This window comes from Spea bombifrons, chromosome 5 (assembly GCF_027358695.1).
Source record: "Spea bombifrons isolate aSpeBom1 chromosome 5, aSpeBom1.2.pri, whole genome shotgun sequence".
Lineage (NCBI taxonomy): Eukaryota > Metazoa > Chordata > Amphibia > Anura > Pelobatidae > Spea > Spea bombifrons.
The window spans coordinates 457,483-481,208 of record NC_071091.1 but is presented as its reverse complement, the minus strand read 5'-3'; the positions used below and the strand labels follow the sequence as shown (position 1 = coordinate 481,208).

General features: G+C 52.5%; 1 protein-coding gene across 1 annotated transcript; it reads right to left on the bottom strand.

The window, feature by feature from the left end:
- Positions 1–1,993: 1,993 nt before the first annotated feature.
- On the bottom strand, positions 1,994–21,585 carry LOC128496796 (protein HEG homolog 1-like). The gene is made up of 10 exons (XM_053466590.1): positions 21,440–21,585; positions 14,690–14,784; positions 14,354–14,412; positions 12,494–12,636; positions 9,876–10,004; positions 9,504–9,546; positions 8,975–9,012; positions 8,076–8,160; positions 3,317–3,479; positions 1,994–2,110 (listed from the first exon to the last, which is right to left on the bottom strand). The coding sequence occupies exons 2-10, from the start codon at positions 14,699–14,701 to the stop codon at positions 1,994–1,996; spliced, it is 789 nt and encodes a 262-aa protein (XP_053322565.1). The 5' UTR covers positions 14,702–14,784; positions 21,440–21,585.
- Between the last annotated feature and the right edge of the window lie 2,141 nt (positions 21,586–23,726).

Sequence of the window (23,726 nt, the reverse complement as noted above, 5' to 3'; positions counted from 1 at the left end):
ATGAAAAAACAAAACTCGCCCCGCACCCAGCATTTGTTTATCCCTTTGCCCATGCGGACAGGCCTATTGTGTGAGTGCCCGGCGCGGCCCGGGCTGGGAGAGGTTAATATATCTTTCATTCTATTAATATTTGACAGGTGGAAGGCAGCCTTATCTATATGAGGGGTTGTTAGGGGTTATATAGATGGCATTTCATGTCACAACAAACTGGGTTCACTGGGAGGCAATAGTTATTTCTGGTTCTGGAGCAAAAACATGGGGGTGGATCCAGTGACCAAGGAGGACAGCCGGGTCCCCGGTCTTCATCTTCGGGGTCTCCCGCTGGGCCTTTTGTTGACCCAAATAGGACACCTGCAATGGGGTCGGTACACTCTGCGGTGGAATTGTCAGCAAACGTATAGATCACACAATGCACTTTGCGGTGTCACCGGGGGTGCGCTCAGCCTGGTGCTGCAGGTGCCCAATACCCCAACGTGTGGTAACTGAGGAGCTCAGCGTGGTCATGTAACGCAAGGTTAGGGTGTGGGGAGAGTGAGTATATGGATGTGTTAGCTTGAGTGTGTGTTACTGTATGATGGTAGGGTGTGTATGTGTTGGTGTACAGTGTGTGTGTTATTGTATGGTGTTTGTGTGTATGGTGCTTGTGTGTGTTAGAGTGTGTATGTATTGGTGTACGGTGTTTGTGTGTTACTGTATGATGGTAGGGTGTGCATGTGTTGGTGTATGGTGTTTGTGTGTTACTGTATGATGGTAGGGTGTGTATGTGTTGGTGTACGGTGTTTGTGTGTTACTGTATGAGGGTAGGGTGTGTATGTGTTGGTGTACGGTGTTTGTGTGTTACTGTATGATGGTAGGGTGTGCATGTGTTGGTGTATGGTGTTTGTGTGTTACTGTATGATGGTAGGGTGTGTATGTGTTGGTGTACGGTGTTTGTGTGTTACTGTATGAGGGTAGGGTGTGTATGTGTTGGTGTACGGTGTTTGTGTGTTACTGTATGATGGTAGGGTGTGTATGTGTTGGTGTACGGTGTTTGTGTGTGTAACTGTATGATGGTAGGGTGTGTATGTGTTGGTGTGTGTTACTGTATGATGGTGTGCAATTTCCCCGTCCCTGGCGGTATTGCGTGCTGTCCCCCCATGCATTCCGTCGAAAACCCCACACAGGGGGTCCCTCGGCCCTCTGGACACGTGGCCATCGTCACAGCCCCCGGGCCCTTGAAGCTGCTGATTGGGCGCACGCCTCTGCTCTTCAGACGCACCTTTCTGCTGAACACGTGCAATTAACTTTTACACCAAAACAAGAGCGGCCTCTGCCCCGGGAACGCACCCTGGGGCCACACGTCAGGGAAACGCCCCCAGGTCACAGAGCAGCCGCCCTCCCAAAAATAATTCCTCCCCCCTCGAGACGTTCGCCGCCACAAAGCCAGCTGCCGAACGCTCTAATCACACGCTGTTGTTCTGTGGCATCCATCTGGGCCTAGGAACTCACCGTGCTGCGCAAACCGGCGCAGCCGCGCATGATGACCCGGGGCTGTACACTTCACTTTGCCACCTGGGGGCAGTTTTTTTTACCCAGTTACCCCACGTGGGACCCAGAATCAGACAGCAGCGCAGTAAAGACAGATATCTATTTAATGGGAATTATTGGTGGTGACAGAGCCTGGAGCAATATGGAGCGGGTCCAGGAGAGGCTCCTGAGGGCCAAAGGGTACAAATTACAATGTATTTAATTATGGAAAATTAAAATTGGGGGTGCTGTGGACCCTTCCCTTCTGCCTGTTGCCCAGCGGCAGGTCTGTGCAGACAGGAAGCGGATGTAACCCCCCCACCCTCCATGTTACCCCGTGCTGAGGATATGCGAGACTCCACGGGGCCGCACCGTCAGCAACTCCCCCTCGGCCAGGGGGGTTTTTCACTCGCTGGCTTTTATCGGGTGTGTGTCCCTTTAAATGATGCCGCGTTGGGGATGTTTTGGGGAGGAAGATGAAGATCTGTTAGTTATCACTGATGAAGGCCAGGTTGTGGCTGCCCCGCTGGGGACTCGAAACAACAGCCCTCGGCGAATCACCAAAGGTTTTCAGCCGGATCTCCGGAAACTCCAAAACGGGGTCCTGGGAACAAAGAGAAATCATTGGGGGGCCAACACAGAATGTGGGTGCAGAGTAACCTCATTATACCCAGCAGGGGAACCCAGCGCAGAATGGGGGTGCAGAGTAACCTCATTATATCCAGCAGGGGAACCCAGCACAGAATGGGGGTGCAGAGTAACCTCATTATCCCCAGCAGGGGAACCCAGCACAGAATGGGGGTGCAGAGTAACCTCATTATACCCAGCAGGGGAACCCGGCACAGAATGGGGGTGCAGAGTAACCTCATTATACCCAGCAGGGGAACCCAGCACAGAATGGGGGTGCAGAGTAACCTCATTATACCCAGCAGGGGAACCCGGCACAGAATGGGGGTGCAGAGTAACCTCATTATACCCAGCAGGGGAACCCAGCACAGAATGGGGGTGCAGAGTAACCTCATTATACCCAGCAGGGGAACCCAGCCCAGAATGTTGGTGCAGAGTAACCTCATTATACCCAGCAGGGGAACCCGGCACAGAATGGGGGTGCAGAGTAACCTCATTATACCCAGCAGGGGAACCCAGCACAGAATGTTGGTGCAGAGTAACCTCATTATACCCAGCAGGGGAACCCAGCACAGAATGGGGGTGCAGAGTAACCTCATGATACCCAGCAGGGGAACCCAGCACAGAATGGGGGTCCAGAGTAACCTCATTATACCCAGCAGGGGAACCCAGCACAGAATGGGGGTGCAGAGTAACCTCATTATACCCAGCAGGGGAACCCAGCACAGAATGGGGGTGCAGAGTAACCTCATTATACCCAGCAGGGGAACCCAGCGCAGAATGTTGGTGCAGAGTAACCTCATTATACCCAGCAGGGGAACCCGGCACAGAATGGGGGTGCAGAGTAACCTCATTATACCCAGCAGGGGAACCCAGCACAGAATGGGGGTGCAGAGTAACCTCATTATCCCCAGCAGGGGAACCCAGCACAGAATTGGGGAGTGAGGTAAGCCCAAAGTAGACAAAACGATGGGACCCCCTCTGGTTTGGGGATCTCCAGTAATTCCCCCGAGATTTTGGGGGCTCAGAAGTTATTTCCCCCGGCAAATTAATACATAATTCCGCGTGGCTCATTCTGCTGGCTTCTCCTTTCACAGGAAGCTCCGATCTCTGGTCTCTGCATAGTGTGGGCCCTAAACAGAGGGCCCCTCTTTATATCAGTAACCCCCATCAGTGCACCTGCCTTGTCTGGGCGAGTAGATGCCATCTGGCTCACTGGTGGCTCCTCCCATTCCCAGTTATTCCTCCAGGAGAACTGGGCTCTCGGTAACCTGATGATGTGCTCGTCGCTGGGGGCCCCCCGAATCACGCTGTCCATCAGAGAAGGCTTCGTGGGCTTCTTCCTCCTGGGGTTCAAGAGACAGAGGTTTGTGTTTTCCGTCACTATTCCACAGAGCTTACGATTTACTGACAGATCCTGTCTCCTTGGACTCACTGAGCCGAAACTCTAGGGCCCCTAGACACAAGGCTTTTGGGCCTGCTGGCATGCCCCCCCAACTGTCCCTTCCTCTGTCCCACGTCATCCCCGCGCTCTGCAGCAATAGCCGGCGCGTAGTGATGAGGGAGCAGTAAGTGACAGACCTCGCGCTCCCACCACAGGATGGAGGAAGAGGTAAGAGATGGGGAGAAGGGGTGAGATGGGGTGTAATGGCAGTGTTTGTAAGCTTGTGTGTGTATGGGCCTGTGTGTGTAAGAGCAATATAGGTATTTGTTAGCTGTGTATGTGTGTGTGTGTAAGGGCAGTGTACGTGTATATGTGTGTGTGTGTAAGGGCAGTGTACGTGTATATGTGTGTATGTGTGTGTAAGGGCAGTGCGTGCGTGTGTGTGTGTGTGTGTGTGTGTGTGTAAAGGCAGTGTATGTGTATATGTGTGTTTATGGGCAGGTGTGTGTTAGGATCCTGGGAGGGAAAAGAATGCGAGTACAAATCTTAAAGGGGGTTAATATCTTTTGTATAAACAATATTATACTATTATCTATCTATTATATGTTTATTTTTCATGTAAAGCTGCTGAGGGTCTCATAGAAGACATCACCTGTGATTTGTGATCTGAATCTAAGTGTACCTGTTGTGTGTTGTTTTTTTATGCACGATGGGTGTTATTTTGTAAGGACGGACGGGGTTCCATTGTATAAAATGCAAAACTGCATAACACTTAATATAGAGTTATTACAAACGGAGCGCTGCACTTTATTAATCTTTTCTATATAAAACAATAAATAATCATAATAATTTATTATAATAATCATTGCCCCTTGCCCCCCCTTCCAACATACTCTCTGGAACACACATGTAAACACACTTACACACACTCATTCTCGCTCACACACAACCCTTTTCTAAACAATTTAGAACCGGAACAAGGAGACAAGCGGTCTCGCCCTGTCACAGTTCTACCCCTTTAGTTATACAACTGCCCCAAAGTTCTGTTACTATTTTTGAAATGAGGCAGAAGGTCTCCAGGGGTCCAACCCTGTCTCCCCCCAAAAAGTGGGTCATCGGGGAAGAGTCTCCCAATCCCTCTTCTACACCAAATGATTTCGGTAACAAACAAAATCCTCTTTCCATTCATGGAGATTCCCGTACGCCGTTCCCAAAGAACATGGAAATATCGCACCTCCCCCACCCCAGGGGCAAGAAGCCCACCCGGGGGAGACTCAATGTTTTCAAAACACAGTTGTCTGGAAAACAAATAGTGGAATTTTACATAATTTACATCATTCCGCTCCCCAAGGCTTTTTTAATCGTTTCTCCAGATTTCGCTTCTTTTCTGGGTGGGATCGGCGTCCGTCCCCCGCCAGGCCTGTGAAATGTCCGGATTTCGGGTCAGCCGGAGTCAGGAGATCTCCTCAGCCGCAGCAAGACTTTTAACGCTCTCGGTGCAGACCACGGAAGGCGTTTTTTTAATGCTTCAACTTATTTTCAAAGAAAGTCACAGAAAATCGTTTTTTTCCCCCAGTTTTTGTTGAAGAACAAAATTATCTTAAAATGTAACATTTTTGAAAATATTTCTAAAGAGTGAACTACAGGTAAAGCTATTAAAACCCGCACATGTCTGACAGAGGCTCAGTGGCGGTCGGTGTTCAGGACGCTTGGACAGAGAATTTGGGGACCCGTGGCGGTTACTGGGGTGGCCAGTTTACCGTCACATTTACAGCGCGACCCTGGAGTCCTTTCTATCGCCCTTTAATCAGAGTGATTGAGGCATAAAATTCTTAGCGTGATCTTTACCACACGGAACCAATAAAATGACACCGTATGGCCTGGGGGATGAGGCCCCAAGCGCCAAAACTCCAGGGGAAACATGGTGGAAGGCACCGGAAGATACACCGGGTGCTTCCAGGTGTTCAGGACACCGAGAATCAATAGAAAGGCAAAGTAAGATGGTACTTGGCACCAACACAATGGGCAACAAGTGCGTGCTGGCATTGGGCCCCATGAAGAACCCTCTATGTGTGTCTTGTGGTGGGAGGAATTGATTTAGAAAGTGGCACTGAGCTTCAGAAACGTTAGTTATACCAACTAGGTGGGACCCTCAGCCAGCACTTCCAGACATGTTCCCAGATCAGGTGAGTGGAACGGCAACCAGGAGGTCTAGCGGGGCTGGAAAACGGTCTCCCAAAGAAGCACCAATGTGTACGTGTGCGTGAGCATGGATGTGTGTGTGAGCATGGATGTGTGTGTGAGCATGGATGTGTACGTGTGTGCATGGATGTGTATGTGTGTGCATAGATGTGTACGTGTGTGTGAGCATGGATGTGTATGTGTGTGTGAGCATGGATGTGTATGTGTGAGTGTGAGCATGGATGTGTACGTGTGTGCATGGATGTGTATGTGTGTGCATAGATGTGTACGTGTGTGTGTGCATGGATGTGTATGTGTGTGTGAGCATGGATGTGTATGTGTGTGAGTGTGCATGGATGTGTACGTGTGTGTGTGTGCATGGATGTGTAAGTGGTGGAGATGGAGTGTGTGTTAGCATGAGTGATATGAGAGGGAGTGTGTGTGTTAGAATTAATGTGTACGTGTGTGGTAGTGAATATGAGTAAGTGTGTGTTATCATGTGTAATTTGTGTAAGTGTGTTCACATGTGTGTGCCAGAGTGTATGTTGGAGGGGATGGGCAAGGGGCGGTGATGCCACAGAACAAAATATTTGGGGCAAATATGACACAGATAAGCTGTTGGGGGCACTGACGAGCTGGGGCAAAGATGGCACAGACAGGCTATTTGGGGGTTTAGTATGGCACTGTTAAGCTGCTTGGGGGGCAAAGGCACTCACGAACTGTTTGGTGCAAAGGTGGCAGATGTTGCTTGGTGAAATTAAGGGGGCCCGGTGGTTTCTAGTTATGACCCCGGCCACAATCATATGCAGGAAGGGCATTTATGGTGTCTTTATGCAAAGTCGCTGGGGGGGGGGCATCTACCCACACATAGACATCGTGGGCGCGACCTCCTTATCAGCGCTGATTCTTTTTATAATTTTTCGGTTTTGTTTTGATTCACCGATACGGCATTTAGCTCATTAGTGGTATTGACAGGGCAGTCATGCTGTAATTACAGTGCTAGCGGTGCGCATGTTTACGTTACACTCCGCTATAGCAGCTCCACGCGGTAATTCCCCCCCGCGGGGAGAAGCTGCTACCCATTCGATATTTACATACGTGACTCTTTCACATGCTTCGGTGCCGGGACATCCAGCTGGCACCTCTGTGCTCCAGAACCCCTTTCCTCGAGAGTCTAATGGTCTCTCTCACGTGCTGTTTATTGCACCGCATGTGATTAAATACCCCACGCCGATACCCCACCCCAACATGGGGCAGTTTATAAAGGATTTCATGGCATATTCTCTTCATGTCCTGAGGGCTTTCACCCTTGGCCGGGCTCCATTGAACCCTCTCGCCGGAGGGGCTCATTTGCTTTTGTTGATGGGGGTGTATCGGTCGGCAGCCGCTGTTACGCCTTTTTAACCGTTTTTTGGGGGAACCCTTTTCCCAAAAGTGTCCACAAAGCTTTTTTGGCCTCTGAGTTGTAGATCTTTCTTCCCTGTTTGACAGGAGATATTGAGGCGATGAAATGAATTGGATGAAATTGTATTTTGTTCCAGAACTTTCTCGTGACGAGGATTACCATATAAGGATGTGAGCGGCCGTTGGACCCTTAGGGAACGTCTGAATGTTTGACTTGTTCCCCCGGAGGTAACTTCTCTGTTTGCGCTTCTTTTACCTGGTTTTGTAACTTTTCAATTTTTTTTTTGTTTATTTAGTAAGTGAATCCTCGGATGTAAATGTCTCGGTCTCTTCGCTGTCTCTTCGCGGTCTCTTCGCGGTCTCTTCGCGGTCTCTTCGCTGTCTCTTCGCGGTCTCTTCGCTGTCTCTTCACGGTCTCATTGCTGTCTCTTCGCGGTCTCTTCGCGGTCAGTTTATATGAGCAGCCAATTAGGATCTCGGCCTGCACCTCTTCGATTATTAAATGATTGGCGAGACCCAAACTGATTCCCAGTCCACGAGAGACTTTTTGTCACCTAAATATTACGAGTAGTTGCTGTTTAGTTGTTGTGTAGAATACAACCCTCCGTAGGCAACACGTGTCGTAAAGGACTTCCTGACAGACCACGGACACGCTGAGACCAGCAGAATTCCGACACGCGTGGCTGAGAGCGCGTGGCTGAGAGCGCGTGGCTCTTCAGGGTCGGTCTGGAAATGTAAAGCAGCCCTGGAAATATTTGGACACCAGCCACACGTATGTTACCACGTGGTCACACGCCACACCCCTTATACGCACCTGCCCGAGTGACACGATTTACTATCCAAATAGCTATAAATCATTATTTTCCTTAATGATAACAAGCTTGGTGTCCCACAGCATCACCTTTTACCCCCAACCAGCCTGCCTGTGCCATTTTTGCCCCACACATCTACGCTAACACACACTAACACTCACCGGATATAGGAGTGAAGCAGGGTGAAGAACAGGACGAGGAGGACACAACTGACGCAGGATTCGATGACGACCGTCAGTAAGAAAGCTGGGGAGAAAGAGAGAGTCAGGTGACTGGGGGCTCAATCCACCCCGAACCACGTACCCCGCACTCGGTGCAGTAACGGGATGCTGCGGTACATGGCGAAAGAGAACAAAATCAAAGGACCCTGGGTCTGGGGGGAGGGGCAGTCCCTTCAATATTCCCAGTCAAAGAATTTTTGGCTCAATAACTTTTCTGTCTCTGTCAGCGGGGGGAGGATTTACCGGCTCTCTGTCCGCGGGGGGAGGATTTACCGGCTCTCCGTCCGCGGGGGGAGGATTTACCGGCTCTCGGTCGGCGGGGTGAGGATTTACCGGCTCTCGGTCTGCGGGGGGGGGGGATTTACCGGCTCTCTGTCCGCGGGGGGAGGATTTACCGGCTCTCCATCCACGGGGTGAGGATTTACCGGCTCCGTCCGCGGGGGGAGGATTTAATGGCTCCCTGTCCGCGGGGTGGGGATTTACCGGCTCTCCATCCACGGGGTGAGGATTTACCGGCTCCGTCCGCGGGGGGAGGATTTAATGGCTCCCTGTCCGCGGGGTGGGGATTTACCGGCTCCCTGTCCGCGGGGGGAGGATTTACCAGCTCCCTGTCCGCGGGGGGAGGATTTACCGGCTCTCTGTCGGCGGGGGAGGATTAACCGGCTCTGTCCGTGGGGTGAGGATTTACCGGGAGGGTCAGTCACCGGGTTGCACTCACCTGACACGGAGCGCTGCTCATGGGATTGGTGGATTATACAGTATGCTTGGTGTGACCCCACTTATTTCTGGGTTCTGGGGGCCGCCCTCACTGATCTCCGCATATTAATGTTTGTACTTACGTTCTTCGCAGCTGAATCCACTGAACCCAAAGGGGCACCTGGGAGACAGGGGGGGCATTTTCAGTAAACACATCAGGATTACGCACCATACCCCTAATGGTAACAGCCCATTCACCCTGATATTGGGGTAAAAACTCTGAAAATCTGCCTATCCGCCCCGGGTCCCTGAGACGGGGTAAAAAAAACCCTGAGGCTCGGGGTGCCAGTCCCAGCTGTGGGCCACGTGACGGAGGTTTCTTAATATCAGCACATTTGTTAAGACGTTTGGTCCCCTTTGTGGGCCGCGTCACGGGGGGCTCGTGCACGCAGGGAGCGTCCCGGGAGACAGAGCCGGTCAGTAAATATTTAGATTAGAGCGCTGTCCTCGGCACGCGCCGTTACTCGCTCTCTCCGCGACGTTTGTGGGTGAAGATTATGAGAGAGAGAAGTTACATGAACTACAGATTCCAGTCCCGGACCCCCGGGACCCCCGCCAACAGCTTGGCACGCGTGGACAGGTGTGACACCCCGTAACAGTTCTTCTACCCACCTCAGGCATCTGTCATCTTTCCAGCGGAAGCCACTCGGACAGGCTGGGGAGAGAAGAGAAATCAGGCATTTCACAGACCCCGCGATAAATACCGGCTGATCCCCGTACGGAGGGCCAGTGAGTCTGACACCGGGCTGAGTCTCGGCCCCCCGCAGCGCTCTCAATTAGTCATTTGAATGCGCCGCCACCTGTCTGGCATTTTAAGAGTTAACGACTGTAGGTTATTTTTTTAGGGATTTCACTTATTTTGGGTTATAAAAAGTGATTTTGGCGCAAAGCATGAAACGTGCTCTTATCTCCTCTGTTGATTGGACCCTCTGATGTGTTGCCATGGTGATATTAATACAATGCACCTCTCTGCGCAGGACTCACCGGTACAGGACCGGTCCCCAGCGTGGAACTGGTAATAACCCTCCCGACAGTCACAGGAAACCAGGCCGTCTCGCCAGAGACAGACGGTGGAGGACGGGTCACACATCTCCAAATCGCACAGGCTCATACCTGGAACCAGACAGAGAGACATATGCTGGGAGGTACTGGGAGACACAGAAAGATACTGGGAGTTACTGGTAATCGCTGGGAGACACAGAAAGATACTGGGAGTTACTGGTAATCGCTGGGAGACAAAGAGAGGTTACTGGTAATCGCTGGGAGACACAGAAAGATACCGGGAGTTACTGGTAATCGCTGGGAGACAGAAAGATACTGGGAGTTACTGGTAATCGCTGGGAGACAAAGAGAGGTTACTGGGAGTTACTGGTAATCGCTGGGAGACACAGAAAGATACTGGGAGTTACTGGTAATCGCTGGGAGACACAGAGAGGTTACTGGGAGTTACTGGTAATCGCTGGGAGACACAGAGAGGTTACTGGGAGTTACTGGTAATCGCTGGGAGACACAGAGAGGTTACTGGTAAACGCTGGGAGACACAGAAAGATACTGGGAGTTACTGGTGATCGCTGGGAGACACAGAAAGATACTGGGAGTTACTGGTAATCGCTGGGAGACACAGGTTACTGGTAATCGCTGGGAGACACAGAAAGATACTGGGAGTTACTGGTAATCGCTGGGAGACACAGAAAGATACTGGGAGTTACTGGTAATCGCTGGGAGACACAGAAAGATACTGGGAGTTACTGGTAATCGCTGGGAGACAAAGAGAGGTTACTGGGAGTTACTGGTAATCGCTGGGAGACACAGAAAGATACTGGGAGTTACTGGTAATCGCTGGGAGACACAGAGAGGTTACTGGGAGTTACTGGTAATCGCTGGGAGACACAGAGAGGTTACTGGTAATCGCTGGGAGACACAGAAAGATACTGGGAGTTACTGGTAATCGCTGGGAGACACAGAAAGATACTGGGAGTTACTGGTAATCGCTGGGAGACACAGAAAGATACTGGGAGTTACTGGTAATCGCTGGGAGACACAGAGAGGTTACTGGGAGTTACTGGTAATCGCTGGGAGACACAGAGAGGTTACTGGTAAACGCTTGGAGACACAGAAAGATACTGGGAGTTACTGGTAATCGCTGGGAGGCACAGAGAGGTTACTGGGAGTTACTGGTAATCGCTGGGAGACACAGAGAGGTTACTGGTAATCGCTGGGAGACACAGAAAGATACTGGGAGTTACTGGTAATCGCTGGGAGACACAGAAAGATACTGGGAGTTACTGGTAATTGCTGGGAGACACAGAGAGGTTACTGGGAGTTACTGGTAATCGCTGGGAGACACAGAGAGGTTACTGGTAATCGCTGGGAGACACAGAAAGATACCGGGAGTTACTGGTAATCGCTGGGAGACACAGAGAGGTTACTGGGAGTTACTGGTAATCGCTGGGAGACACAGAGAGGTTACTGGTAATCGCTGGGAGACACAGAAAGATACTGGGAGTTACTGGTGATCGCTGGGAGACACAGAAAGATACTGGGAGTTACTGGTAATCGCTGGGAGACACAGAGAGGTTACTGGTAATCGCTGGGAGACACAGAAAGATACTGGGAGTTACTGGTAATCGCTGGGAGACACAGAAAGATACTGGGAGTTACTGGTAATCGCTGGGAGACACAGAAAGATACTGGGAGTTACTGGTAATCGCTGGGAGACACAGAAAGATACTGGGAGTTACTGGTAATCGCTGGGAGACACAGAAAGATACTGGGAGTTACTGGTAATCGCTGGGAGACACAGAAAGATACTGGGAGTTACTGGTGATCGCTGGGAGACACAGAAAGATACTGGGAGTTACTGGTAATCGCTGGGAGACACAGAGAGGTTACTGGTAATCGCTGGGAGACACAGAAAGATACTGGGAGTTACTGGTAATCGCTGGGAGGCACAGAGAGGTTACTGGGAGTTACTGGTAATCGCTGGGAGACACAGAGAGGTTACTGGTAATCGCTGGGAGACACAGAAAGATACTGGGAGTTACTGGTAATCGCTGGGAGACACAGAGAGGTTACTGGGAGTTACTGGTAATCGCTGGGAGACACAGAGAGGTTACTGGGAGTTACTGGTAATCGCTGGGAGACACAGATGGGTACTGGGAGTTACTGGTAATCGCTGGGAGACACAGATGGGTACTGGGAGTTACTGGTTATTACTGGGAGGATGGACTGTGAGTGCAGGCTTCGGATCTGTCATTTTTAGCACTTTATCAGCAGGCCTGCTCCATCTGTCACAGGGTTAGGAGTGATAGGAGTGACAGTCCCTAGACAGCCCGTGGCCCTGGTTCCTCTGTTGAGGGATGACTCTAGACTGGGCGAGTGCGTGGACTGAGGGGGTCCCTGGGGTGGAAACTTTCTACTGGGGTCCCAGAGTCTGACCACAGGATCTCCTATCTCTGTGCAACAAGGATGGAGGTCACGCGATGAAACCTCACGTGGCCCTCATGGACAGCTAATGTTCTGTGCAGGTCAAAGAAAGGGATTGTTCCAGAAGATGTAAAGGAATAGCCCCCTTCTCCTGGATCTGGGGGTCATTGGCTTACTGTGATAGGAGTCTGTGCTGAACACACAGCTGGAATTAGAGCAGAGCAGAGATGAGTGAATCAGTTCATTCTCCAGATCCTGCGCGGTGACGGGGCTCAGCGTGGAAAAGTAGTGCAGGAGCACGGCGTGTCCTCCGGCCGGACTGTAAGAGACGGGGTCAGTTCAGCTCCTCCATACTCACCCTACATCGGTCACAGCAAACTCCTCCATACTCACTCTACATCGGTCACAGCCAGCTCCTCCATATTCACTCTACATCGGTCACAGCCAACTCCTCCATACTCACTCTACATCGGTCACAGCCAACTCCTCCGTACTCACTCTACAGCGGTCACAGCCAACTCCTCCGTACTCACTCTACAGCGGTCACAGCCAGCTCCTCCATACTCACTCTACATCGGTCACAGCCAGCTCCTCCATACTCACTCTACAGCGGTCACAGCCAGCTCCTCCATACTCACCCTACATCGGTCACAGCCAACTCCTCCATACTCACCCTGCATCGGTCACAGCCAGCTCCTCCATACTCACTCTACATCGGTCACAGCCAACTCCTCCATACTCACCCTACATCGGTCACAGCCAACTCCTCCGTACTCACTCTACAGCGGTCACAGCCAGCTCCTCCATACTCACTCTACAGCGGTCACAGCCAGCTCCTCCATACTCACTCTACATCGGTCACAGCCAGCTCCTCCATACTCACTCTACAGCGGTCACAGCCAGCTCCTCCATACTCACCCTGCATCGGTCACAGCCAACTCCTCCATACTCACCCTACATCGGTCACAGCCAGCTCCTCCATACTCACTCTACATCGGTCACAGCCAACTCCTCCATACTCACCCTACATCGGTCACAGCCAGCTCCTCCATACTCACTCTACAGCGGTCACAGCCAGCTCCTCCATACTCACTCTACATCGGTCACAGCCATACTCACTCTACATCGGTCACAGCCAGCTCCTCCATACTCACCCTACATCGGTCACAGCCAGCTCCTCCATACTCACTCTACATCGGTCACAGCCATACTCACTCTACATCGGTCACAGCCAGCTCCTCCATACTCACCCTACATCGGTCACAGCCATACTCACTCTACATCGGTCACAGCCAGCTCCTCCATACTCACCTACATCAGTCACAGCCAGCTCCTCCATACTCACTCTACATCGGTCACAGCCAGCTCCTCCATACTCACTCTACAGCGGTCACAGCCAGCTCCTCCATACTCACTCTACAGCGGTCACAGCCAGCTCCTCCATACTCACTCTACAGCGGTCACAGCCAGCTCCTCCATACTCACCCTACATCGGTCACAGCCATACTCACCCTACATCGGTCACAGCCAGCTCCTCCATACTCACTCTACAGCGGTCACAGCCAGCTCCTCCATACTCACTCTACAGCGGTCACAGCCAGCTCCTCCATACTCACTCTACAGCGGTCACAGCCAGCTCCTCCATACTCACTCTACATCGGTCACAGCCAACTCCTCCATACTCACCCTGCATCGGTCACAGCCAACTCCTCCATACTCACTCTACATCGGTCACAGCCAACTCCTCCATACTCACTCTACAGCGGTCACAGCCAGCTCCTCCATACTCACTCTACAGCGGTCACAGCCAGCTCCTCCATACTCACTCTACAGCGGTCACAGCCAGCTCCTCCATACTCACTCTACAGCGGTCACAGCCAGCTCCTCCATACTCACTCTACAGCGGTCACAGCCAGCTCCTCCATACTCACTCTACAGCGGTCACAGCCAGCTCCTCCATACTCACTCTACAGCGGTCACAGCCAGCTCCTCCATACTCACTCTACAGCGGTCACAGCCAGCTCCTCCATACTCACTCTACAGCGGTCACAGCTGTGGACAGGTATCCGTCTGCACCCCTCAGGGCCACCTGGAACTGAAGAATGATAGGGTTAATGTTACCAGATCCCGGCCGGTCTCGAAAGCTCATTGTATGTCCTGCAGCCTTTGTGTTTGCGGGTGAACTCCGCTGGTGCCAGCTGAGGGCCACATTACACCCGCTGTGGCATAGCCAGAAAAATAATCTCTAAGCCCCTCTGAGAAATGGTTCGTTTGGCAGAAAATGACATAATTGGCGCATTAGGAATTAGCATTTTATTGCCCTGCCCCACAGTAATATAACCTGACCCCCCCCCCCACTCCTCCCGTCTCACCAGGTCGCGCATGCGCTCAGCAGGGAGCCATTTGCTGGACGGATCGTGGTCCTGGCTAAGCACTGGCAGCGACACTCGCGCAGGGAACGTCTTGGCTGCGGGAAGAGAGTTTTATGCGTCAGGCGGCAGCCGCTGTCCATTCAGCTCCTGTTCAAAGGTTTCTAACGTCAGCACCAAGAGCGGCGGCACCCACCGGCCGGACTAAAATATATTTAAATACACAGAGTATACACAGCGCTGTGCACAGGTTTTAGGCAGGTGCAAAAAATTTAAGAATTATTTTTTAAATAGATTCTTTTCATCAATTATAAAAAATGCAAAGTGAGACAAGAAAAAGGGTTTGTAGGCATAGAGTTTGCAGGCATAGGGTTTGTAGGCACAGGGTTTGTAGGCATAGGGTGTGTAGGCATAGGGTTTGTAGGCATAGGGTTTGCAGGCATAGGGTGTGTAGGCAGAGGGTTTGTAGGCATAGGGTTTGTAGGCATAGAGTTTGTAGGCAGAGGGTGTGTAGGCACAGGGTGTGTAGGCACAGGGTTTGTAGGCATAGAGTTTGTAGGCATAGAGTTTGTAGGCATAGGGTTTGTAGGCATAGAGTTTGTAGGCATAGGGTGTGTAGGCATAGGGTGTGTAGGCAATAGGGTTTGTAGGCATAGAGTTTGTAGGCAGAGGGTGTGTAGGCATAGGGTTTGTAGGCATAGGGTGTGTAGGCATAGGGTTTGTAGGCATAGAGTTTGTAGGCAGAGGGTTTGTAGGCATAGGGTGTGTAGGCAGAGGGTTTGTAGGCATAGGGTTTGTAGGCATAGAGTTTGTAGGCATAGGGTGTGTAGGCATAGGGTTTGTAGGCAGAGGGTTTGTAGACACAGGGTTTGTAGGCATAGGGTGTGTAAGCATAGGGTTTGTAGGCATAGGGTTTGTAGGCACAGGGTTTGTAGGCATAGGGTGTGTAGGCATAAGGTTTGTAGGCATAGGGTTTGTAGGCATAGGGTTTGTAGGCATAGGGTTTGTAGGCATAGGGTTTGTAGGCAGAGGGTTTGTAGGCACAGGGTTTGTAGGCACAGGGTTTGTAGGCATAGAGTTTGTAGGCATAGGGTTTGTAGGCATAGGGTTTGTAGGCATAGAGTTTGTAGGCACAGGGTTTGTAGGCATAGGGTTTGTAGGCATAGGGTGTGTAAGCACAGGGTTTGTAGGCATAGAGTCTGTAGGCACAGGGTTTGTAGGCATAGGGTGTGTAGGCATAGAGTTTGTAGGCATAGGGTTTGTAGGCATAGAGTTTGTAGGCATAGAGTTTGTAGGCATAGGGTGTGTAGGCATAGGGTGTGTAAGCATAGGGTTTGTAGGCATAGGGTTTGTAGGCATAGGGTGTGTAGGCATATGGTTTGTAGGCATAGAGTTTGTAGGCAGAGGGTTTGTAAGCATAGAGTTTGTAGGCATAGAGTTTGTAGGCATAGGGTGTGTAGGCATAGGGTGTGTAGGCATAGAGTTTGTAGGCATAGAGTTTGTAGGCATAGGGTGTGTAGGCATAGGGTTTGTAGGCATAGGGTGTGTAAGCATAGGGTGTGTAGGCATAGGGTGTGTAGGCATAGGGTGTGTAAGCATAGGGTGTGTAGGCATAGGGTGTGTAGGCATAGAGTTTGTAGGCATAGGGTTTGTAGGCATAGAGTTTGTAGGCAGAGGGTTTGTAGGCATAGAGTTTGTAGGCACGGGGTTTGTAGGCACAGGGTTTGTAGGCACAGGGTTTGTAGGCACAGGGTTTGTAGGCATAGAGTTTGTAGGCATGGGGTTTGTAGGCATAGGGTGTGTAGGCATAGGGTGTGTAGGCACAGGGTTTGCAGGCACAGGGTTTGCAGGCACAGGGTTTGTAGGCACAGGGTTTGTAGGCACAGGGTGTGTAGGCAGAGGGTTTGTAGGCAGAGGGTGTGTAGGCATAGAGTTTGTAGGCATAGGGTTTGTAGGCATAGGGTTTGTAGGCATAGAGTTTGTAGGCATAGGGTTTGTAGGCATAGAGTTTGTAGGCATAGGGTTTGTAGGCATAGGGTGTGTAAGCATAGGGTTTGTAGGCATAGGGTTTGTAGGCACAGGGTTTGTAGGCATAGAGTTTGTAGGCATAGGGTGTGTAGGCATAGGGTTTGTAGGCATAGGGTGTGTAAGCACAGGGTTTGTAGGCATAGAGTTTGTAGGCATAGGGTTTGTAGGCATAGGGTGTGTAGGCATAGGGTTTGCAGGCATAGGGTTTGTAGGCATAGAGTTTGTAAGCATAGGGTTTGTAGGCATAGAGTTTGTAGGCATAGAGTTTGTAGGCATAGAGTTTGTAGGCATAGGGTTTGTAGGCATAGAGTTTGTAGGCATAGGGTTTGTAGGCATAGGGTTTGTAGGCAGAGGGTTTGTAGGCACAGGGTTTGTAGGCAGAGGGTTTGTAGGCAGAGGGTTTGTAGGCATAGGGTTTGTAGGCACAGGGTTTGTAGGCAGAGGGTTTGTAGGCATAGGGTGTGTAGGCACAGGGTTTGTAGGCAGAGGGTTTGTAGGCATAGGGTTTGTAGGCAGAGGGTTTGTAGGCACAGGGTTTGTAGGCATAGGGTTTGTAGGCAGAGGGTGTGTAGGCAGAGGGTTTGTAGGCATAGAGTTTGTAGGCATAGGGTGTGTAGGCACAGGGTTTGTAGGCATAGGGTGTGTAGGTATAGGGTGTGTAGGCACAGGGTTTGTAGGCAGAGGGTTTGTAGGCATAGGGTTTGTAGGCAGAGGGTTTGTAGGCACAGGGTTTGTAGGCATAGGGTTTGTAGGCATAGAGTTTGTAGGCAGAGGGTTTGTAGGCATAGGGTGTGTAGGCAGAGGGTTTGTAGGCATAGAGTTTGTAGGCATAGGGTGTGTAGGCACAGGGTTTGTAGGCATAGGGTGTGTAGGCATAGGGTTTGTAGGCATAGGGTTTGTAGGCATAGGGTTTGTAGGCATAGGGTGTGTAGGCAGAGGGTTTGTAGGCATAGGGTTTGTAGGCATAGGGTGTGTAGGCATAGAGTTTGTAGGCATAGGGTGTGTAGGCATAGAGTTTGTAGGCATAGGGTTTGTAGGCAGAGGGTGTGTAAGCATAGGGTTTGTAGGCACAGGGTTTGTAGGCATAGGGTTTGTAGGCATAGGGTTTGTAGGCACAGAGTTTGTAGGCATAGGGTGTGTAGGCATAGGGTTTGTAGGCATAGGGTTTGTAGGCAGAGGGTTTGTAGGCACAGGGTTTGTAGGCAGAGGGTTTGTAGGCAGAGGGTTTGTAGGCAGAGGGTTTGTAGGCATAGGGTGTGTAGGCATAGGGTTTGTAGGCATAGGGTGTGTAAGCACAGGGTTTGTAGGCATAGAGTTTGTAGGCATAGGGTGTGTAGGCATAGGGTGTGTAGGCATAGGGTGTGTAGGCATAGGGTGTGTAAGCATAGGGCTTGTAGGCATAGGGTTTGTAGGCATAGAGTTTGTAAGCATAGGGTGTGTAGGCATAGAGTGTGTAGGCAAAGGGTTTGTAGGCACAGGGTGTGTAGGCATAGGGTGTGTAGGCATAGAGTGTGTAGGCACAGGGTTTGTAGGCACAGGGTGTGTAGGCATAGGGTGTGTAGGCATAGAGTGTGTAGGCACAGGGTTTGTAGGCACAGGGTTTGTAGGCACAGGGTTTGTAGGCAGAGGGTTTGTAGGCAGAGGGTGTGTAGGCACAGGGTTTGTAGGCAGAGGGTTTGTAGGCAGAGGGTTTGTAGGCAGAGGGTTTGTAGGCAGAGGGTTTGTAGGCATAGGGTTTGTAGGCATAGGGTTTGTAGGCATAGGGTTTGTAGGCATAGGGTTTGTAGGCACAGGGTTTGTAGGCATAGGGTTTGTAGGCAGAGGGTTTGTAGGCAGAGGGTTTGTAGGCATAGGGTTTGTAGGCATAGGGTTTGTAGGCAGAGGGTTTGTAGGCACAGGGTTTGTAGGCACAGAGTTTGTAGGCTTAGAGTTTGTAGGCAGAGGGTTTGTAGGCACAGGGTGTGTAGGCATAGGGTTTGTAGGCATAGGGTGTGTAGGCATATGGTTTGTAGGCATAGGGTGTGTAGGCATAGGGTTTGTAGGCAGAGGGTTTGCAGGCATAGGGTTTGTAGGCATAGGGTTTGCAGGCAGAGGGTTTGTAGGCATAGGGTGTGTAGGCATAGGGTGTGTAGGCACAGGGTTTGTAGGCACAGGGTTTGTAGGCATAGGGTGTGTAGGCACAGGGTTTGTAGGCATAGAGTTTGTAGGCATAGAGTTTGTAGGCATAGGGTTTGTAGGCATAGGGTTTGTAGGCATAGAGTTTGTAGGCACAGGGTTTGTAGGCATAGGGTTTGTAGGCATAGGGTGTGTAGGCATAGAGTTTGTAGGCATAGGGTTTGTAGGCACAGGGTTTGTAGGCATAGGGTGTGTAGGCATAGGGTGTGTAGGCATAGGGTTTGTAGGCAGAGGGTTTGTAGGCAGAGGGTTTGTAGGCATAGGGTGTGTAGGCATAGGGTTTGTAAGCATAGGGTGTGTAGGCATAGAGTTTGTAGGCATAGGGTTTGTAGGCATAGGGTGTGTAGGCATAGGGTTTGTAGGCATAGGGTTTGTAGGCATAGGGTTTGTAGGCATAGGGTTTGCAGGCATAGAGTTTGTAGGCATAGAGTTTGTAGGCATAGGGTTTGTAGGCATAGGGTTTGTAGGCACAGGGTTTGTAGGCATAGGGTTTGCAGGCATAGGGTTTGCAGGCATAGAGTTTGTAGGCATAGGGTTTGTAGGCATAGGGTTTGTAGGCAGAGGGTGTGTAGGCATAGGGTGTGTAGGCATAGGGTTTGCAGGCATAGGGTTTGTAGGCAGAGGGTGTGTAGGCATAGGGTGTGTAGGCACAGGGTTTGTAGGCATAGAGTTTGTAAGCATAGGGTTTGTAGGCATAGGGTTTGCAGGCATAGGGTTTGTAGGCATAGGGTTTGCAGGCATAGGGTTTGTAGGCATAGGGTTTGTAGGCATAGGGTTTGCAGGCATAGAGTTTGTAGGCATAGGGTTTGTAGGCATAGGGTTTGTAGGCAGAGGGTGTGTAGGCATAGGGTGTGTAGGCACAGGGTTTGTAGGCATAGAGTTTGTAGGCATAGGGTTTGTAGGCATAGAGTTTGTAGGCATAGGGTGTGTAGGCACAGGGTTTGTAGGCATAGGGTTTGCAGGCATAGGGTTTGTAGGCATAGGGTTTGTAGGCATAGGGTGTGTAGGCATATGGTTTGTAGGCATAGGGTTTGTAGGCATAGGGTTTGTAGGCATAGGGTTTGTAGGCATAGGGTTTGTAGGCATAGGGTTAAATTATACAAAGCCGTCCTAACGATGATCACTTTAATTTGTAGCCTGATACACAATCATTAACGGAAAACTGAGTGAGGAGCAGCCACGCTCACTAACAAAGTCAAAAGTCATACACCGGGGCGAACAAGACCCAAGGTCGTTATACCGCATCGGCAAGGTCACCCCGGGCAGAAACGTCGGGCAGACAGGGGTTCCCAGATGTTCCGTCCAAACGCTTTGGAAGAGACACAAAGAACGGGTGATGTTGAGGACTTTAGACCCAGCGGTGGGCAGAAAACGGTGGCACTCCGGTACCCCCATCTACTGGCCGGAGGAGTCTGGTCAGAAGTGGTCTTCATGGAAGACTTACGGCCCAAAAACCAAATGCCACACCTGGAAAAAAGACCAAGCGACTCAACCATTCACAAAGAACCGGGGTGCAGAAAAACGGCAGCAGGTTCTCTGGACTGAGGAGCCAAAATGTGAAGTATTTGGCTGCAGCAGAAGTTCGTTCGCCGAAGGGCCGGAGAGCGGGCCAAGAAGAGAGCTTGCAGGAACAGTGCCGCAGGGCGCAGGAGCGGTGCCGCAGGGCGCAGGAGCGGTGCCGCAGGGTGCAGGAGCGGTACCGCAGGGCGCAGGAGCGGTGCCGCAGGGCGCAGGAGCGGTGCCGCAGGGCGCAGGAGCGGTGCCGCAGGGCGCAGGCTCCTCGCACGCTTTGGGGCAGCATCTTTGCAAACGGAGTCGGGGATTCGGCAGAATGAATGATTCAGGCGGATACTTATCCATCATGCGGTCACATCAGGGAGCCATCTGATTGGTCCCGATCCTGCAGCATGACAACAACCCCAAACATCCAACGCCAATAGAACCATCTTCAGTGTAAAGAAGTAAAGAATCGGTCACTCCCATTTCATTTTCGGGGTAGTCTATGCTGAGGAGCGGATCTGGTGGCCGTGGCACGAGACACCAACGCTGGCTGCACGGGCAACAGCCCAAGGGCTTGGCAGGAGGTACGGCGAGGAATTTAAAGGGTCCATTAAAATCTTATCATGGGGCAAAATACAGAGATAAATTAAAGCACCGCGGGACATTCTGCCCCCTTATCTTCTTAATCCAGTCCAGGAATAATGAATTGCCCCATAAAACCCCGGCCTGGTTACGAAATGTACAAAGGAAGAGTACAAACGTGCAGAGTGCCGGGGAGGGCGGCGGGAGCAACAACCACTGATTACAACAGGATTTATAGAAGCAACAACCACTGATTACAAACAGTATTTACCCCTTCCCTGCCTGCCCAGGGGACAGCCAAAACTGGGACCACCATATGCACCGCGGAGGAGATCCCCCCTCACTACAGCTCACACCCTCTACAGCCCGATGACGCCATTCGCAGGGGCTGCAGTGCTGACCCCTCCCACTAGGGACTGTGTGCATGCGCAGCCATCTGCCCCACTCACATAATTCAGAGACTCTTACCTACTACACAGCCCAGGCCCGCGTGGAAATAACACCCGACGTCACAGACACAGACCAGGTGCCCCCCGTCATCCACACAGGAGCTGAATGGGGGGCAGTCCGTGTGCTGGAGGCAGTTCAGACGGTCTGGGGGGTAAAAGGAGAAATGGTGTCAGGCCATGGCCTCATTTTTGGTGACTGCAGGGTCCACTTTTATTAAGTCTGGGATCAGGGCTAACCCTGGGCCCACTAGCTCAAGGCAGGCATCATCTATGGGCATGAAAGGCAAATACAGTGAACAGCCGCGCAGCAGAGGAGGTAAAGCAAACGCAGCAAATCCCCGCCTCTGCCTCCCTTCGGCTAAAGGCTGCAGCTCGGGTCATTAACGGCTGAGAAGGAGCCTCAAAAATAGCAAAGTTATTAAAAAAAATAAATATTAAAAAAAAGAATTTTACTGTTTATTGTTTATTGTTATTAGCCCCGCCCCCAAATCGCTGCCACTGCCGGCCTCTGGCGCCACCAGTTGGTCACATGTGGGCGGTGCGGCTGGAAATATGTTTACAAAGCGTAACCCACAGAGCGCCAGGGGAGCGTAACCCACAGAGAGCCCGGGGAGCGTAACCCACAGAGTGCCCGGGGAGCGTAACCCACAGAGAGCCCGGGGAGCGTAACCCACAGAGAGCCCGGGGAGCGTAACCCACAGAGAGCCCGGGGGGACGGTAACCCACAGAGTGCCCGGGGAGCGTAACCCACAGAGAGCCCGGGGAGCGTAACCCACAGAGCGCCCGGGGAGCGTAACCCACAGAGAGCCCGGGGAGCGTAACCCACAGAGAGCCCGGGGAGCGTAACCCACAGAGAGCCCGGGGAGCGTAACCCACAGAGAGCCCGGGGAGCGTAACCCACAGAGAGCCCGGGGAGCGTAACCCACAGAGTGCCCGGGGAGCGTAACCCACAGAGTGCCCGGGGAGCGTAACCCACAGAGAGCCCGGGGAGCGTAACCCACAGAGAGCCCGGGGAGCGTAACCCACAGAGAGCCCGGGGAGCGTAACCCACAGAGAGCCCGGGGGGACGGTAACCCACAGAGTGCCCGGGGAGCGTAACCCACAGAGAGCCCGGGGAGCGTAACCCACAGAGCGCCCGGGGAGCGTAACCCACAGAGAGCCCGGGGAGCGTAACCCACAGAGCGCCCGGGGAGCGTAACCCACAGAGAGCCCGGGGAGCGTAACCCACAGAGAGCCCGGGGAGCGTAACCCACAGAGAGCCCGGGGAGCGTAACCCACAGAGTGCCCGGGGAGCGTAACCCACAGAGAGCCCGGGGAGCGTAACCCACAGAGAGCCCGGGGGAGAGCGTAACCCACAGAGCGCCCACAGAGCGCTCGGGGAGCGTAACCCACAGAGCGCTCGGGGAGCGCGTAACCCACAGAGCGCCCGGGGAGCGTAACCCACAGAGCGCCCGGGGAGCGTAACCCACAGAGCGCCCGGGGAGCGTAACCCACAGAGCGCCCGGGGAGCGTAACCCACAGAGCGCCCGGGGAGCGTAACCCACAGAGCGCCCGGGGGACGGTAACCCACAGAGTGCCCGGGGAGCGTAACCCACAGAGAGCCCGGGGAGCGTAACCCACAGAGAGCCCGGGGAGCGTAACCCACAGAGAGCCCGGGGAGCGTAACCCACAGAGCGCCCGGGGAGCGTAACCCACAGAGAGCCCGGGGAGCGTAACCCACAGAGAGCCCGGGGAGCGTAACCCACAGAGAGCCCGGGGGGACGGTAACCCACAGAGTGCCCGGGGAGCGTAACCCACAGAGAGCCCGGGGAGCGTAACCCACAGAGAGCCCGGGGAGCGTAACCCACAGAGCGCCCGGGGAGCGTAACCCACAGAGAGCCCGGGGAGCGTAACCCACAGAGCGCCCGGGGAGCGAAACCCACAGAGCGCCCGGGGAGCGTAACCCGCAGAGCACCCGGGGAGCGTAACCCGCAGAGCGCCCGGGGAGCGAAACCCACAGAGCGCCCGGGGAGCGTAACCCACAGAGCGCCCGGGGAGCGTAACCCACAGAGAGCCCGGGGAGCGTAACCCACAGAGAGCCCGGGGAGCGTAACCCACAGAGAGCCCGGGGAGCGTAACCCACAGAGCACCCGGGGAGCGTAACCCACAGAGAGCCCGGGGAGCGTAACCCACAGAGTGCCCGGGGAGCGAAACCCACAGAGCGCCCGGGGAGCGTAACCCGCAGAGCACCCGGGGAGCGTAACCCACAGAGTGCCCGGGGAGCGTAACCCACAGAGAGCCCGGGGGGACGGTAACCCACAGAGAGC

Coding starts and splice junctions, on each gene's coding strand:
- LOC128496796 (XM_053466590.1), bottom strand. Junction 12,637..14,353: donor ACAGCTGTGACCGCTGTAGA/GTGAGTATGGAG, acceptor CGTCTCTTACAG/TCCGGCCGGAGGACACGCCG. Junction 3,480..8,075: donor CTGCTTCACTCCTATATCCG/GTGAGTGTTAGT, acceptor CTTGAACCCCAG/GAGGAAGAAGCCCACGAAGC.